The sequence below is a fragment of the Macrotis lagotis genome, chromosome 1 (assembly GCF_037893015.1).
Source record: "Macrotis lagotis isolate mMagLag1 chromosome 1, bilby.v1.9.chrom.fasta, whole genome shotgun sequence".
Taxonomy (NCBI): Eukaryota; Metazoa; Chordata; class Mammalia; order Peramelemorphia; family Peramelidae; genus Macrotis; species Macrotis lagotis.
This window is the reverse complement of record NC_133658.1, coordinates 122,148,621-122,167,934: the sequence shown is the minus strand read 5'-3', so window position 1 is coordinate 122,167,934 and position 19,314 is coordinate 122,148,621. Positions and strand designations below refer to the sequence as shown.

Here is a 19,314-nt window from a genome sequence, read left to right as displayed (position 1 = left end):
CCGGTTTCCCTGAATTTCCATCCCTCCTGGTTTCTAATAGAACCATAGTGTTCTGTCACATACATATACCAGTTTCTTAAGCCATTCCCCAATTGGAGGACATTCACTTAATTTCCAATTCTTTGCCACCACAAATAGGGCTGCTATGAATATTTTTGTACAAGTGATATTTTTACCCTTTTTCATAATCTCTTCAGGGTTTAGACCCAGTAGTGGTATTACTGGATCAAAGGGTATGCACATTTTTGTTGCCCTTTGGGCGTAATTCCAAATTGCTTTCCTGAAAGGTTGGATGAGTTGACAGCTCCACCAACAATATATTAGTGTCCCAGATTTCCCCCATCATCCCTCCAACATTGATCATTGTCCTTTCTGGTCATGTTGGCCAGTCTGAGAGGTGTAAGGTAGTACTAATTTGCATTTCTCTAATAATTAGTGATTTAGAGCAATTTTTCATATGACTATGGATAGCTTTGATTTCCTCATCTGTAAATTGCCTTTGCATATCATTTGACCATTTGTCAATTGGGGAATGGCTTGTCTTCTTAAAAATTTGACTCAGTTCTCTGTATATTAAAATTAGCATTCTTGTAGAAATTTGACATCAGATTCCTCACTGCTTTTCATAATGCCTGGAAAACTTTAAAGAAATCTACTATTTTCTTTTTGCAGAAAAAGTGGGGAAATGTATTTTGAAATGTTTTGTCTTTCTTGATGGTTAAAATTATAATTAAAGGATAGGGGAATTAATGTAGAGAAGTTATTTTTTTGTCCTAATTAAACTATTTCCCTAGCTTCTAAAAGTTCAATTACTATTGATTATAAATCATGAATAATCTTTTGTAAAGTTTATTTAAAGGAAAAAATGGGGGGGGAATGGATTATTGTACCTAAAGCATGCAACATACATGTACAAGACTTAGAGCATTTGAACACTAGACTATTCTATGTTGTCTTTTCCAGTCCCAATCCCCAGCCCATTTCCAATCTAGTCCTAAGTCACCAGGGAGAAAAATTTTGGACTAGCAAAAGCTAGAGCAGGGGTTCTGAACCTGGAGTCCATGAGCTTATTTTTAAAATTATTTTCATAATTGTATTTCAATATAATTAGTTTCTTTTGTGATTTTGCATATTTTATTTTATGCACTTGAAAACATTTTTCTGGGAGAAGGGTTCATAGATTTCACCAGACTGCCAAGGGATGCATCACACACAAAAAAGATTAAGAAACCCTAAATTGGAGAATTAGATGAGGATTATGAGAGTTTCAGGATTTTTAGACTTGGGGCACTTAACTCGAAGAGGGTGGAAGGGGATAAGTTAGGGCAAGATGCTGTAGAAATTTTGGAATCAAGAAATTTCTGAAAAAGTTTACTCATCCAATTTTTGTTAATACTTCATATGTGTTTCAGTTGCCAGACTTAAAAAATCATAGAGCTTGTAGAAGAAGGAAGAGTCTCTTTCTACCACTTCTCTGTCCTCCCCTCCCCCTTCACTTCCTCCCTCCTTCCTCTTCTAGTAGAAAGTTCTTCAAAAACTTTGGCTCTGACTCCTGTTTGATTTTTTTTTTTTTATCCTGTCAGCATTTCTGTTCTCATCTCAGAGGAAAGGGCACACGCCACTACAAAATATTTATTAAAAAGCATCAAATATTTTATTCTGTTGAGGGGACTGAGGAAGCAGAAGAAAAACAGACTTCTATGAAGTAGTACTAAACCTCTTCAGAGAGTTAGTTACCCCAAATTCCAGGCCCAGAAACTCTTGGAAACTGGCCAAAGAGTTTGGATTCATGCCCACAGGTTCTTCAGATGTATAGCTTTCCTTTTTTTTTTCTGTTTTAATTGTGTACTGCTTAGGGAAGAGATCATAATGCAAAAACCCTATTGGGAAATTTATCCTTTCTCCTTTTAGGTTAAACTTCAGTGCTTGAATCTTCTTTTCACCTCCTAAAATTTTCCCACAAATTATAAAGGGTTTTTGGGGGGAGAAGGTATCAGTTGTTAAATTTTACTTTCATTTTTGCTTTAGAAAGAATTTTTTAAAGTAAACTCTTAGGGGATATCTAAATTGCTGCATCAATTTTTAAGTAAAAAGTAGCTGGGGAGAAACCCCTTTATTCTCTTCTGTGGATATTTTGCTAGTAGTTTATGTGCTATATAAGTAGAGGAACTTTGAAAACTTAGGTATCAGAGTTCTTTCTTACAAGTTTGGTAAATCCCACCAGATTTGACTGACCTGTCAGTCACTATTAGCAGCCTTGGCTTCCTGTAGTCAGGAAAAGTCATTAGAATAAACTTTTTATGAATATTTGGGTAACTATAGTGATGGTACCTTTGCTATTTTAAATGTAAATTATGAGTGTCTTTTCCAGCTGTGGAATTGGGATTAAATCCTGGAATAATTACAAGGCAATGAGCAATTTAAACAATCAGAGCCTGTGGAGTCAAGAAGAATTCCAAATGAGATGAGAATTAACTGAATTTGTATATTTTCAAATATATTTATGTGTTCTTAAATTTGTAAGAGGTAGCTTGAATAATGAATTGTGCACCTACCTTAAAACCAGGAAAACGGGTTTGTCACCCCTCTCACTTGCACTGGCTATGTCACCAAAGGCAAGTCATTTCACCTCCCAGTGTCCACAGTAACTTCTCCAAACAGCTTTAGTAGTCAGTGTTTCCTAATTAGTATTTACCTCTAACGATTTAAGTCACAAGAACAATTTTCCCATCCCTATACTATTAAATGAGTGTCCAGAATTATATCAATAAGATACAGGGATTATATTTATAAATTTAGGTTATACTGACAAAAGTAGAACATTTCTCAGAATTTATATTGAGATTCTAAAGTTATATTATTACAAGTTGGAGTAAAATACTTGTCCAGTAGATAGCTCAAAATTGATGTTGGAAATCAGTGGAACTGTATAATTAAGTATTCACCTATTTACTTCAAATGGTTGTTCAGTTTAGGTCTAATTTATATGGGTTTATAGTGTTTCATAGTGTAGAACACATTCACCTCCTTCCTAATACATAAATAATGTAAATATACTTCAGATGGAAAAGACTCTATGCAAGAGTGTGTGTGCGTGTGTGTGTGTGTGTGTGTGTGTGTGTGTGTGTGTATCGTTTCAACTGCTAACCAGTAACAAATATTTCTGCCACATAATAAGATTAAGTAAAATTACTCCCTTTTTTCACCTTGATGATCCCTTAACAAAAGATTGCTGAATGGCCAGTAGTTTCAACGTTTTAAATTTTTGGTAACAGGGATTGAAATTTGAATCACAAGCCATCCATTCCTTATTTTTATTAAAATTTATATTGACTTGAGGAGCAAATAGAATACCAGTTTACATAGTACTTTCTCATCTGTCTAATAACTCAGCATTCTTTACAGGACTTATGACATATCATGACATCTTTATTTATTCAGTTTTTGTAGAGAAGGAACTGTAACTGTACCAAAAGTACACTGAGAAGGTAAGCACCATAAGTATTAACCCTTCACAGGGAGATCACTAACTCAAATAAATGGCAGTTTCCAATTGATAATTTGTTCCCTTCTAATTCAGAAGAGAAAAATTAAGGCAGCTTTCACTTTTTTTTTTACCAAAGTATTGAAAGTTATAAATATTTACAATAAATTCATCTTTACATTTCTTTGAATACCAGTCACTGTAGCAAAGAAAAGAGGCATGATAGTCACCTTTCTGATACTTTTCTGCCTACAGCTGTCATGATAACCAATATGTTTGCATTAAAAAGTCATTTTTCTTTCAAAAGGCTCTGTTTATAAATTTATTTGATACTTAAAATAGTCATTGGGGTCACAGTTGTGTAAGGAGAGGGGGAAAATGAATTCATACTGCAAATATATTTATTTTTGAAATGTTTTAAGAATATCATATCTTCCACAATTTTTTTAAATTTCCATGAGACCGTCTGAGGAAAAATGTGTCAGTATAACCTCATCTAGGCTATATTAGAATTAATTGATTTGTGAGGTATGGGATATCCCTTCACTAGAGTTCTCCAAGCAGAGATTGCATGATCATTTAGAATAGTTTTGAGGGAGAGGATTCTTGATCAGGTATGAGTTGAGCTAGATGGCCACTGAAGTTTCTACTATATATCTTTGCGGTACCCTCTTAGTTTTTTATATTTTTAATTTGAATATTGTAGGGTTCTAGAATTTGAAGCTTTTTTTTAAACTATTAATTCCTCTAGATACCTGACCAGCACTATCATCTGAACAGTGTGCACTTTTTTGATCCATTTTGTTTTTTTTACCAACCATTTTGTTTTTTTTACAATGTGATTGATTAGACCATGGGATGACAAACTACAGACAAGAGTATATTTAAACTTTTTTCAGACACAGTAAAACTTTATTTTAAAGTGTAAAAATGAACTGGATTTCCTTTGACTGTAGTCAGCCAACCCCTGAGTTGGACCAGTATCTTTACTAGTATTATGTATTCCAATAAAGGTGACTACAGTATATTTGAACAAAGTCATGTTTCTAGTAGCTTAGGAAATTTATACAATTTTGAGGTAGGATTATAGCTCTAAATCTGGAAGAGACATCAGAAATTAATCTAGTTCATCCTAGTTGAAAAGAATCTGAAAGCTATCCATTAGAACGTGTTCTTTATATTTCTCAGTCAACTGTGTGATGGTTTAAAAGGTGTGAAATAAAAGTTCACTTAGATTTTGTTCTGATTGACTCCAGAAGGAAAAGCTTTGAATAATGTTTAGAAATTTTAAAGACTTAAATTTAATCTTCATTATTCATTTTCAGTTTGAGGGAAAAGACACATTTCCTAACTTTTACAGTTGTTCAAAAGTAGAATGTGCTTCTTCAGAAGGGAATGGCTTCTGTCACTAGAGGTCTTCAATAAAAAGTTGAATAGACTTCACCAGACTGTTTAAGGGCTCTGTGACAAAAAATGTTTAAGAACCTCTCTTTATAGAAGTTTTTTCTAAAACTTTGGGTTGTAGTAAATGTCCTCTTGATCCCTTCCAACCCTTAGATTAAGCAATGAGATATTAAGCTCTATTTTAGAAAGCTATCTTTACCACTTTACCTGTTGTTATCTACAGTTTTAATTGAGGATGCTAAGTATGAGATAATTTTCCTAAAAGATGTTATGGTGATAAAAGGTGGGGGGGGGCACATGCTATTTGTTGCGAGTGTATTTTGGTAACTTTATTCTTCATTAAAAACACTATTTGTGATCCCCCCATCTGTTGGAGTATTCCTCTCCTTTGCAAGTTGATCCCTGGGGTGGCTAGGTGGTATAGTGGATAGAGCACGGGACCTGGAGTCAGGAGTACCTGGGTTCAAATCTGGCCTAGACACTTATTATCTAGCTGCGTGGCCTTGGGCAAGCCACTTAACCCCATTGTCTTGCAAAAAACAAAAACAAAAAACTAGAAAGTTGATCCCTGAGTGTTTTTAAAATGCAGAGATTTCTTCTCTCTGTATTTTTGTGTGGCTACTTTTTTTCTAACTCACTTTTAAAATGCTATTATCACTTAAGATACAGCATATATTAGGGGCTGAGGTGGCAGGTTCCAAAACTGATGATTTCCTAATTTTTTTTTTTAGTTTTTGCTAGGCAATGGGGTTAAGTGGCTTGCCCAAGGTCACACAGCTAGGTAATTATTAAGTGTCTGAGGTCACATTTGAACCCAGGTACTCCTGACTCCAGGGCTGGTGCTCTATCCACTGCGCCACCTAGCCACCCGATTTCCTAATTCTTGTTGATGAGAATAGAGCTCCACAAAAAAAGAAAAACTCCCAGCTGATTGAGAGCCAATTGCCTTCTGGTTTTGTCAGCAGACATTTTCCTTCCCTAAGTCTCACTTGCCATGCCTGGAATTTTCAAGACCAAAATGCCCTGCCCTGGCCACCACATCCTTATGTCAGTTGTCTCCTGCTCCTCCTAGACTAGCTATTTTTATTTTTTTCAGTACTCAAGACAGTGCTTAACACATAGTAATTGCTTAATAAATATTTTGTTGTTGCTTATTCGTTGTCAGGATAATCTGATTTAGCTGGATATCACATCAAATTCCATGAAAGTTTATTTTCTCAGCTGCTTTTCATTATTTTGTGTGATGATACTGCTTATTGTCTTCCATCATCATCCTCTCTAATGCTTTGTAAATGATCTTGTTCTCTAAACAGTGCTTCGCTTGGCTGTGTTTCTCCTTTTGGCTGGGAGGTTATTTGCCAACTAACATAGTTGGCTCTTTTGACTTCATTCTTGTTTCTGTCTTGTCATTTGTAACTTCTCTAGGAAATGTGATAGAGGAAAAGTCTTTCCTTTTATTCATTTCCCCTTTTTTTGGTAGTTGATAGCTTGTCTCAACAGGTTGGACTAGAGCTACTGTGATCATATGATCATATGTGCCTTAATTTTCATGCCTTCTAATTGAGTGTTTACTTTGATCTTTGGTCCAACCACCTGATGGATGATCTGACAACACATAGACAACTGATTCAGAAATGACTGCTGTCTGTAACAAATGACTTCCCAATTTTATTGAACATAAACACACACACACAAACACACAGTCAAAGTTATTTGTTTTTCTTAATGAAATCGTTATGTTCTTATAATGTCCAATAGCATCTGACTCTTCTTTTTCTTTTTTTCTTGTTAATTTTATTTAAGGCAATGGGGTTAAGTGACTTAGATGAAGCAACTGAACAAAGGCCCAGATCTGATGGGTAGAAAACTAGCAGAAGTGCTAAAGTTGATTGAATTTAAATCTTTTCAAATCCTTCATAGAACTTTTTTCTTTATCTGCAGTGGATACAGTGGGTACATTTCAGTCATCTTTGTGGTTATGTTTACTTACATTTTTGTGAGTGCTGCAAAATAAAGGTGATCAACTGTCTCATGAAACGATGTCTTCTTTCCCTTCAACACTGGAGAAAACTAACTCTAAAGAGACATACATTTCTGAACATGACTAACATGGGAATTTGCTTTGCAGACTCAGTAGATATGTATTAAGGGATTTGGTTTTGGGTTTTATTTGGTTTTTTAATTTGTTTTATAGCAGAGGTTAGCAAGAGGGAGAGATTAATTTTTAAAAACTTGAGTAAGACAAATAAAATGAAAACAAGCAGAAAAAGAAGAAATGTTGCCAATTCCTTTATTTGCTCAAGAAGTACCTATAAGTCCTTTCACTTACTTAAACTTTCTCTCTGCTGGATTAATTCAAAATAAAGAATAGCTATGTGAATATTGTTAGAACAGATAACATTGAGACTCCCAACAGATAAATTAATTTTAATTGCTAGTTTATGAAATGTAAGATTCTTAGCACCCTCTGCTACCCTCTTCCCTTTCTTGCCCTGTTACTGCAGAAGCAGAAAAGGACACTGAACCAAAGGCTTATTTTGTATTTTTAATCATTTCATGAGTTGCTGCAGTCAAAAATAAATCCAGCGGGGCAGCTAGGTGGTGTAGTGGATAGGGCACCAGCCCTAGAGTCAGGAGGACCTGAGTTCAAATAAAGAGTTGCTACTTCATTGAAAATCAAATAAATAATTATTTTATTGACTAAATCAATAGTTACTAGCAGAGTAGCAAAGATTTTTTTAAAATCTCTTCTGAACCCTTCTGGGATTAGGAGAAGAAGCTGTTTTCCTTCTGTTTTTTCTATTGACCATTAAAAGTGAGAATTAATTTATGGCTTAATTAGGCAACTTTCTTTGAAGCTGAAAAAGGAGAGAGACTCTCCCTATATTATTCAAAGCTTAATTGAGAATTCATTATTGTTTAACATTTTCTTCAGTGACCTGTAAGATGTAAAATAAAGAAAGAACTGGACTCAATCTCTAGGTGAAATCAGGCTGAAAGTAGGGAGTCTATGGCCCGTTAAAATAATAATAATAATAATAATAATAATAATAATAATAATAAGCATTTGTGTTGTGTTTTAAAGTTTGCAAAGCACTTTACAACTATCATTTAATCTTTACAGTATTGTAAGGTAGGTGCCATTATCATTCCTATTTTACAAATAATTTCTCAGGGCCACATGGCTAGTGAGTGTCTGTCTGAGGCAGGTTTTGAACTCTAGTTTTCCTGACTTCCAAGTCCAGCACAAACTCCTTCCTTACTTTACTTTCCCTTAGTAGAGATTTATAATTTAAAATAATTTTAGAAAAATAATAGTCAAATCAGTTAATAATATTCTTAAGGAAACAAGTATGAGTCTTGGGCTTGACAGCATAGCAGTTTTTCCATATTTTACTTAACATATTCTTTCATACAAGTGTCTATCCAGGTTTAGACTCCTCACCTTTAGTGGTAAGTTGAGAAGTTGGAGCAGATTTAGTGATTAGGAACAAAATGATTAAAGGATTATAAACTAAGACCTTAGAGTAAAGGCCCCAGGATTATTTAATTTAGAGACTAGAAGGGTAAATGACAATATCCTTGAAGGAGTAGGAAGAGTTATTTCATACTGAATAATCAAGTTGCTTTCTGACAAATAAGAAATCTCTAGTGTGATTTAGAGTACATGTAAGGAAAAAAGTCTGGTCAGATTTCCTTAAAAATCAGAATACATTACCATCAGAACTGGCATTTACTCTTCTTTCTTTATGAATCTCCCCCTAAGCAGATAGATGTTCATCTCTGGAATGGTTTAGATGATCTCTTATGGACTACAAATGCCTGTTCAGCTGGAAGGAAAGGGACTCTGTTGACTTAGAACTTCCCTAACAGCATGGGCAGCAGTGCAGCTAGCAAGAGAAAATGACTTGGAAATTAATTCAGCTCTATTCAGACCTTTAAATGTATAAGATGAAGCTGAGCCAAAGGAGAACTTTGCCTGAATACCAGAGATTACTACATTGGATTCTGGAATGACCTTCCAAGGAAAGCTTTGTATTGCTATTGTCATTTACCTTACTGTACTTTAGCAAGTATGTATAACTGTCCAAATAGAATTTATTCATATATAATAGTCCCAGAATTGTACTTTTTTTCTTCCAGTGACTCTGATTTAGTACTTTTCAATCGGTTGCATTTGCAACATTATGAGATGTATTCATGAATATATTTGCAATACAGTGAATCTACTATCAAAGACAATATAAATATAGATGGATAGATAGCTTTCAATCCATAGTACTGAGGTGTTTCTCTTTTTATCTATAAAACTTTCCCTGGAGGAGGGGAGAGAGGGGCAGAACACTCATAATGTTTGGCTTGAGAATTACAACTGCAAGACATGGGAAGTTCAAAGGTAGTGGTCTCCATAGCAACTTGACTGTGTTATACACATTTCTCAAGATGTACATTTAACAGATGAAGAAGTGATTAAAAAAATTAATGTAAGTACACATTGGAAGCAGATTACCCCAATTTTAAGCATTTAATGTTTCTCCTTAACTTTACCTTATAAAAACATCTGCACTTGGCTAAATGCTTAGGTCTTTTCTGATAACACTGGATATGCTCTTAGGGTCTAATCTCCTAGTAGGCTGGTTATATTTTGGTTAGAGAAATATATTTTCAAGACACCAATTTTATTATTCTTTCAATTCCTCTTATTTGCAGATATATGTTGGGTAAAGGAGGAAAACGGAAGTTTGATGAGCATGAAGATGGGCTGGAAGGCAAAGTTGTGTCTCCTACTGATGGTCCATCTAAGGTGTCCTACACCTTACAGCGCCAGACTATCTTCAACATTTCCCTTATGAAACTCTATAACCACAGGCCACTGACAGAGCCAAGCCTGCAGAAGACAGTTTTAATTAACAACATGTTGAGGCGGATTCAGGAGGAACTCAAACAGGAAGGCAGCTTGAGACCTGTGTTCATCACCACTTCTCAGCCAGCTGACACACTGGGGGACGATTACCGGGAGGCCCAGCCTGCTTTTAGCCATCTTGCCTCCTCCCCGGCCCACCCTACTGATTTAGTCAACACTACATCCTTAGAGTCTTGCCTCACCCCAGCCTCTCTGCTGGAGGACGATACTTTTTGCACTTCTCAGGCCGTCCAACCCAACGGTCCGACGAAACTACCACCTCCAGCCGTCCAACCAGAAAAGGACAGCTTCTCCTCCGCCTTGGACGAAATTGAGGAACTCTGTCCCACACCTACCTCCACCGAGGCAGTAGCAACAGCAGTAGCAACGATTGACCGCTCGAAAGAAGACCCCTGTGAGTCTAACATCCAGAAACCTGAGGGACTCCACGAGAGCCGAACAGCTGACTCAAAACTTATGGACTCTCTACCTGGAAACTTTGAGATCACAACTTCCACAGGTTTTCTGACAGACTTGACCTTGGATGATATTCTCTTCGCTGATATAGACACGTCCATGTATGACTTTGACCCCTGCACTTCTGCTACGGGGGCCGCCTCCAAAATGGCTCCTGTCTCTGCAGATGACCTCCTGAAGACTTTAGCTCCCTATAGTAGTCAACCAGTTGCCCCAAATCAGCCTTTCAAAATGGACCTCACAGAACTGGATCACATAATGGAGGTGCTTGTTGGGTCGTAAGCCCTATACAAATCTAGAGATTTTTTTCTGTACCAGTATATACACACTTGGTAGTATTTTCACAACCCTACAGATTCACAGCACTGTGCATGCATCGTCCTTGCTTGCCTTTTCCAGAAAAAAAAAAAGGATCACACTAGTACTTTTTGCCTCAAGCAGAGTTGGAGTGCCTTCATTCATGTATGACCACTTTTAATGGGTTTTTAAGTGGTTCCTCAAAGAAGACCTAATATCCTGGTATAGGAAAGAATACATATTGAAGACAATATTACTACATTGTTACTACAAAAAAAAAGTGAAGCACAAGGATTAAGTTGGGGAAAGCTGTAAATTGCATGTGCATATTTGTCTATTTTTTCTATAAGTTTTATTGCAAGAGGTAAAAAAAATTTATTATTTAGATAATCTCAGTATCTTTTTTGGCATTTTAGCCCTGTGTAGGTTGACTTAGCAATTCAGCCTTTTGGAGGCATTAACTACTCCTCTTAAGTGTTGCATTTACATGGCTGTTTAGAAACTGCTGCCCAAATTTATTTTATATTTTTGTACAGATTCTGCAGTTTATTATATTGTTTTTCTAAAAACAAATGCTGTTTATACACACAAAATAGCTATTTTGATAGGATTTGCTCACATAGTTCCTGCATTCTTCAAATGTACAAGATGCGCTTGTACTTTTATACAGAGTTGTAATGTTTTATATGTGTATGGTGCAAAGAGAAAATCAGATCAAATTAATCTGCAGTTGATATCCCTAAATGCAAACACACAGTGCTTTAAGAAAGGGCCAGGAGATATTTCACCCAAGTTTCACAAGTACCAACTCCCTGGTATAAAAACACCTGTGTACTACTGTGATTTCTAAACCTAGAGCCATGTCTACTCATAAAACTTGTATTAAGCAGTTGGCAGGAAATAGCTGTGAAACTTGGGTTCTAAGCGATCATTCTCTGTAGCTTTCTCTTTTGAGAGGAAGGCTACTGAAAACTTAGCCTTCAAGTATGTATGCCAAGTTACTGTTTCTAATTTTTTAAAAATTGAACCCAAATGTTTCCTTTTAACATAATTTTCTCTGTGACTTGACCTTAATTAGCTTTCTAGAAAATCATTAAATCTGAACTGAATTTTATTAAAAATCAATCATTTTATGAAATGAATATACCTATTAAGAGTAAGTTTATTTTTTTTTAAATTGCATTTTAAGAAGGCATACATCATTTATTTGAATCATCTTAAACCATTCTTCTTCCTCCTCCCTTCTCCCCCCTTCCTTGGAGCATTTGTTCACTCTGTTGATAAGTGCTGAAAATGGCATCTTCAGTATTACTGCAGTGAAGCTCATCTCTTATCTGCACTGGATGGACTCTAACTTTCATATCCATTGCTGTGGAAACTGGAGTTAGTCACATTACATCACTTGGCGTCTCCAGCGTGGTTGGTTCCTTTTATCAGCTGCGTTAACTGCTTTATACTTTATAGGCCTGTTATACCAGAATAGACAAACACAGCTTTCTATGCATGTTTCTTCTCTCCCTCCCATAACACCTGAGAAGTCTTCGTTACTGCACCAATAGCGTTTTTATTCATTGTGGTGTACATTTAATTTAAAAATGTTTGCAATGTATCATGCCTGTTGCTGAAATAGTTTATGGCATTTTAGGGCTCCCCCCTCCCCTTCCCCCCCCCCGCCATGGTACTTTAGCTGTTGCGTGCAAGTTGCAACCTATATTGTTGAAATGCATATGGCTTCCTTAGAAATAACTTTTATATTTATTTAAGAAATTTTAAATTATGGGGTTTTTTGTTTTGTTTTGTCATTTGACAATATTCAGTCATCAGTTCTGCTCGCTTCTTGCCATGGATGAAATTGGCTATTTTCTGTCTATTAAAAGGACAGGTTTATAAAAATGGCACTTTAAACAAGCCATGGATAGTCTACATAGTAATATAATGCACATGACAAAGCAGATAAATTACATAAGTAAAAGGTTCATGTGTAAAATCCTGCTGGACCCTAGTTTACTTTCATCCCCCATGAGTTTTGTTTTAAAAGACTTATCAACTCAGTGAAGCAGCAAGAAACTAATAGAATTGTAGTTCCTTTACAAACTACCTTTAATACCCATAACTTTTTGCAAACAGATTAGGCAATCTCTCTTGGTAGGATTAGGGACCATATTCAGTTGAGGAAATGGGAATGGGGAAAATGTTCTTTTACACCCCATGTAGCTGTGATCGCTCCATTTTGACTCTTTTCTTCCTTGTCAAAAGATAATCCTGCCCTTGGATTCCATGATTGTATATAATTGGAGAACCCAGGAAAATAGCCACATGCTATACACATATATGTATAGGTACAATAGTGCTAATTGTTCAGAACGATAATATGGTAAGCAATTGATTTACCATTGTTGAAAATTGATTTACAGTAACTTAGAACAACACACTTTTGTTGGATTGGTAAATTGTGTATTGAAACAAATACCATATGTTAGGCAATAGTTCAAAAGAGCATCATTTCCTAAGCAAAGAAGTGTTGCCTAAAATTTATTCTTTGAAAATCCTTTAATTTGTAAGGCAGAGTTAAAACAGAATGAATATATAATATATATGTGTGTGTGTGTGTATATGTGTAAATATATGCCTATACATATATATGCCTATGCAATGTATGTATAGGTAAATGTGTATATATGTGTGTGTGCATATACACACACTTTAATAAGGAAGATAAGGGAAATTGGTGGCCCATTTTTAAAAGGGCAGAACCATCAGGTTTAATTTTTTTTTTTTTTTTTTTTTTACAAAATGATATACCAGGAGGGCAGACAAATCTTTATTGTGGCCTCTAAGCCCTAGCTGTACAGGGACACACTTGCAGAAGATTCCATTCTTCAGCAGTAACATTTCCTTTTAGAATCTGGGCATCATGAACAGTTCAGAGTCAAACAGGCAATTTAAGGAGCCTTTCGAAAAGACACATGCCAGGCTGGGGTGGGTGTGGGGGGTGGCAGTGACATTTATTGACAATGATGTGCAATGAAGTGACAAGATGAGAGCAGAATGAAAAAAGCTTTGAATTTGAAGTGATTTTTTTCATAAGTTATTTATTCCTTTTTCTTTGTAAATATATTTATTTTATTGTGAAGCTAACAACATCTGGATTGTAACATGTACAGAATGTATGGTAGGAATGTATTCTCTTGTAGGAATGTAAATCTGTATTAAAAAGGGGATCAGAGCCAGACTCCGAAAATGAACTGGGTTCTTTTCATGATATGCACGGTTCACATTTATTTTTACTCTTTTCTAATGTGGGTCTATTTGAAATATGCAAAAGGTATGGATGAAGATTGTTTTAAATCCCCAAATTTTTAGAGAAATCAAGCATCAAAGGGTCGATTTTTAAAATATTTTTAATAGCGTTGCTTTCCTTTTATCAAGGAAGAAGCAACCAAATTGACATGCTTGTTCATGCCAAAGGGTCAGAAACAAGCCTCAGATACACACCTGAGTGTCTTTCTCATTCATTATCAGTCGATACTTTTAAAAATACTGCATTCCCTTGGGATCCCCTCTGCTGCCCTGCAGTAGAGGAAGTAGTAGTTCTTGAAGTAAATGAACTCGGAAGAGCTATGGTACATAGTGTTACAGATCATTTTTAAAGCTTAAATTTACAAATCGCCTCTGTGGTAAACAATGAATTAGACATCCCAGGGTACCCTTTTTAAATGACAGGTGAAAAATTCTGGATCCCCCCTCCATTATGTTGGAGCTGGGGAGTTCTATTGTCTGTTAATGCCCTAGATTGTTCCAACATGATTGTTGCAAATCTGACCTTTCCATTCCTTGCCAAAACTCAAGTCAACACATTCAACATGTTTCGGATGAGAAACAGTTAATTTCCTGCCACACTCGGGTACATTGATCCTAGAGAAGTTTGTGTGACCTATATGCTTTCAAATGGCTTTTTTGGTGCTTCTTAAAATTGAAGCTGAATGATTATTGAAAATGAGCCAATTTAAAATTTTGCTGAAAACAATAAAATTAATAAAGCTTCTGCACTTTTGAGAAGAAAGCTATTGAAGATAAATGTCATCCATACATGTAAACAGCAGATTCTGGAAAAGGTGTAAATAGTGTGAAATGTTTGGTGTATGGCTGTTGAGAAGGATGGTTGTCCAAAAGGAGGCTGTAATTTTTTCCCCCCACAGACCTTAGAGCTGTGCCTTTTCTATGCAATATTACAGACATATACATCTGAACCCAGATTACTGTATTCACATGTAGGTATGGGCTGTAATCTAAACAATTGGATAAATGTACATGGAAATAAGCAGTCTTACTTTTGTAGTTTTATATTATACAATAAACAGTTAAAAGGATGGAGTTATGTTTGTGGTTTTTGCCTTTTCTATCTACCTAGGTTATCAAATGTGCCCTATTACAATTTAGGGTGTTGAAAATGTAATGGCTTTCTCTGATTATGATTAATTAAAATTTAGTAAATCAACCAAACGGGTATTGAACATGGGTCAAAGAGCCTACAGTCTTTTTGAGAGAAGACAAAATATACACAATTTGTCTATTTTGAAAAGACTGCTTGGGTGGTATTCAGAGGGGGATTCCTTTTCAAATATGGGTTGGACTAGACAGCCTCTGGGGACTTTTCCAAGCCTTATTCTGCGATAAGTCAACATAGACACTAAATACTGCTGAAAGGCAGTGACAGCCAGAAACTTGGTGTTCAAGTCTCCACTCTGACACTGGCTACATGACCACATACAGGAAATTTAACCTTTTTCAGCCTCATTATTCTGAGGTTCCTTCCAACTCTGAAATTATGTGTACTGGGATGTGTATGATAACTACTTCACTGGGTGGTTATGAAGGACTACTTGGCAACCTTAAAACTCTAGATATTGATAGACGTGTGTGCCATCTCTATGTAGGCTAGACAGATGTACAGATTGAAGGCTATTTAGTAATTACAACTATAGAGTTTTCATAGAATCATAGCTGGGGAAGAGCTACTCAAACTCTTCTATTTTATAAATGGGGGGAAGTCCACATTCCCAAAGTTAGATCAACCAATACTTACTAGAACCTTTGGCTCTTTGATTTCCAGTTCAGCATTCCCAACTCCCACCAATTGTACTGAGATTTAAATAAAATGAGCTACATTAGAGTTTTAGTTTCATTCTGGTGTCAGTTTTAAATTTTATTTCACCCCAACGTATATACTCTACCTTAAAAAAAAGTTAAAAGTAGTTTGAGGAGTTGTTGTTAGAAAGGATCTCTTAGCATCCTGGTTTGTGAAGTTGCCATCAAACAAATATTCATTAAGGGCCTTATATGATATTAAAAGCATAGTATTACTAATTGTATGGTTTTGAGAATCGATATTGCCATTTTTATGAAACTTCAGAAGTTTCCACCTCTTGCTATTTTTTGTTAAATTTAGATCTGGATGCAGAAATTTTATATTGGTTTTTTTATGGAGCAACAGAAAATGCAAATAGCTGGAGAAGGGAGGACAAATGCCAGCTTTGCTCCTTGCTTTGATATCCCAAATGTAGAATACTTAAATTTTTTTTATGACTACCTGGGTTTCTTCCCCTATTTAGGAGGTTTATGATAAGGCAGGTGCCAGTAAGACCTTTCACTTAACGAAAGAAAGAAGTGATTTCTGGAACTCAGACCCTAAGAAATAAGGAGACAATTGAGTGAGAGGATCTGGGAGAAATCCATGGCAGTATTTCTAGAAAGTTTGTTTACAAATTTTAATTTTTGCTGACTCAAATATTTCTGTTCTCAACTGCTCCCTTTGGGATTTGTCCTACATGGTTGTGGGTAGTTGGGAGTATAACCACCCACCCAAACACATTCTCTTGGTCTTTCCACACCTTTGCTACCCCAAAGTAGCTGGCCAATCTCTTCTGGGGTATCCTGAACATATCTGCATTTTTCCACCCATTATTTGAAACGGAAGTTGTTGGCCCCTGACTGTTATTGTCTTTGTTTTTTTTTTATAAATGGAGTTAAGCTGCCTCTGAAAACTAATTTTCAGTCCTACTTCTCTGCTGGTTTCCTTAAAACAATGAGAAAGTTCTGTCTAAATTGGGTGGTTCCATTGTTCAATTGTATCCACCTCCCCACCTTCAAAGGAAGAGCTGAGGAAGGCTCTTTCCAGCTGTAGGGGGAATAGGAGCCTCAAACAAAGTTAAAGGGTGTTGGAACATTGAGAAACATTCGCCATTTCCATTCCCCAACCCCATTTTATCATTTGATTTTGCCTAGTTGCTTTTTGACAGGTGGCTTCACTGATCTTTAGAGTTGGGAAAGTTCTATAGATTAGGGGACACTGGAAGACCTGTGTTTGAATTTTGCCTCAGAAATTTAGTAACTATGTGGGCAAATGACTTAACCTTTCAGAGTTTCCCAAGCTATAAGATGGGGATGATAATAATAACACTTAAGTCAGGGTTGTGAGAATGAAATGAGAGCTTGTGGGTTAAATGCTTGGAAAACCTTAAAGGGCTACATAAATACTTACTGGGACATTGGTTGAGAAAACCTTTTAACCCTTGTAGAATTTCTAGTCCAGAGCACTTGAAAGCCATTTGGAGGAGAGTGTATCACCAGGGCCAACCTCACCTAGATGATATAATAGTGATCCCTAACGAGAGGCAGTATAACAATTATACATAAAGGCCATATCTTGAGGTCAGAAAGACCTGAATTCAAAGTTCTAGTTGACATCTCCTGGTTTATGTGATTATGGGCAAGTCACTTAAAACTTTTGGGCCTATAAATTACAGGTGAGTTGTGGATTAGGATCAGCAAAAAAAATAAGCAATGAAATTAGCCAAATTAAGCAAAATCAGAATTAGTAAAAAACAAGAATGAGAAAAGATGGCATATGTTTGGAACAGCCCAATTCTGAACTATTTTAACAAATAATCAGTAATGGGAAATGGATATCAGAAATAACCACATCCTTTACAATAATTTTCTATAGAAGTTTAACTGCTATAACTTGGCACAAGTGGCAAACAACAAGGATGGCAGCCAAATGTAACACCAGTTTAAAAAACATTCATAAAATCATATGAAGAAGAATGATGGGTGACAATAATTATCTTTTAAAGCAGAGGAAAGTAATAAGCCTGTTTAAGAAAATCTAGCAAGATTATAGCTAAAGTCATACCAGAAGCAGTTAAGGACAAAAATGGAAGCACTGCAAATAGAAGAAAAATGGAAAAGATCTGTCAAAACTACTATCACAACCTATTCTTGCCATCAAGGAGAGTTGATCCCTATGTTCAGACCCTAATATCACATTACCAGATGTGCTGATAGACAAGGTAGAAATGGTACTAAAGAGACCAAAGATGGGAAAGGCAAGAGCTTATAGAGGATGTCTGTGCTGAAGGAGCCATGATTGCAAGAGTGCCAAGGAATGCCAGTTATTGAAAGATACCAAAGACATGGAAAACAACTTCTTTCTTTGAGACAGAGGCAGAAAAAAAGAGAACTAAGAAAACCTTCAAATTATTACCCAAGTCTATCTACTTTCCCACCTATACAAAATCTGTATAAAAATTGAGAGCATCCTCAATGAGGATTGAGAAACATAGGATTTCACAATTGATATTCAACAATAAATGTTGTCTTTACTATGTAACAGTTACCTGATAGTATGTCAGCTTCTGTTGTGCTTGTTATTTGTTGAATATTTGAGTTACTAGAGCAAATATATTTGAGTTAATAGAGCAACACACCACTTAAAACCTCTTTTCCAACAGTTTTTCCCATCCATACATAAAAATAATTTGAGATTCCCTTAAAGACATGATCTCAAAAATAATCTTGTTTAGTGATCATAGACATCAGGCAAGGTATAATATAGTATGCTCACCAACTGTATAAGCCACTGTGGTGGAGATCCATTGCAGTGTCAAAGTTGAAGTGAGTTTCCTCTGTGAATAGTATATTCACTGAGTTGCTCATGTTTTGGTATAACATTGTGCTGGCCCTGTAACACCACAAAACCTCCTGGACAAGATCTATAACTATGCAAAAGACTTAGCTCTGACCATTTATATAGGAAAGACCAACTAAATGAAAAAATTCATGTTACCCAGATTATCAAATACTTCTTTATAGAAAGCCTATAGAAGTTATTCATCAGTAGATAAAAAATACATGGATGGGTGGATGGGTGGATGATAGATAGATTGATTTTGGGGTGGACTATACCCATGGACCACAAGTTGGGGCCGGTTGGGGCCATAGTTGAACAGGTGGAAGAGAAAAGTTGAGTTGCCTTTAGGAAAATTCAAAACGCTTTTAATGACCCTGTTTCCCATGAAAATAAAAACCCATCTTTGTAATACCTATATTCTTCTTTGAGTGTTGTTATATAGCAATGAGACATAGAATACAAAACTCTAAATAATTAAAAAAATTATGGAGAATGTATTGTGTGTGAGCAAAGTGCAGCATATAATCATATCTTCAAAGAAGAATAGGAGTAAAAGATACCATCTAGAAAACAGATGCTGACAAACTGATGCTGAGTTAAGTGAACAAAGCCAGAAGAACAGTATACACATTAATAGAAACATTGTATGATAATCAGCTATGATGGACTTGCTTTTCTAAGTAGTGTAATAATCAAAGACAATTCTAAAGGACTCGCGATGGAAAATAGCATCCACATCCACAGAAGGAACAATGGAGTCAGAAAGCAGACCAAAGC

The 19,314-nt window shown here is 35.8% G+C and overlaps 1 protein-coding gene across 2 annotated transcripts in view; it reads left to right on the top strand.

Moving 5' to 3' along the window:
• SERTAD2 (SERTA domain containing 2) overlaps window positions 1-13,350 on the top strand; it is a 139,929-nt gene extending 126,579 nt beyond the window's left edge. For both annotated transcript variants that reach the window (XM_074207257.1, XM_074207253.1), the window contains exon 2: window positions 9,599-13,350. In XM_074207257.1, coding sequence (XP_074063358.1) covers window positions 9,603-10,550 — 948 coding nt within the window. In that variant the 5' untranslated portion in view covers window positions 9,599-9,602 and the 3' untranslated portion in view covers window positions 10,551-13,350. The remainder of the gene's footprint in view (window positions 1-9,598) is intronic.
• The last annotated feature ends 5,964 nt before the right edge of the window (window positions 13,351-19,314 follow it).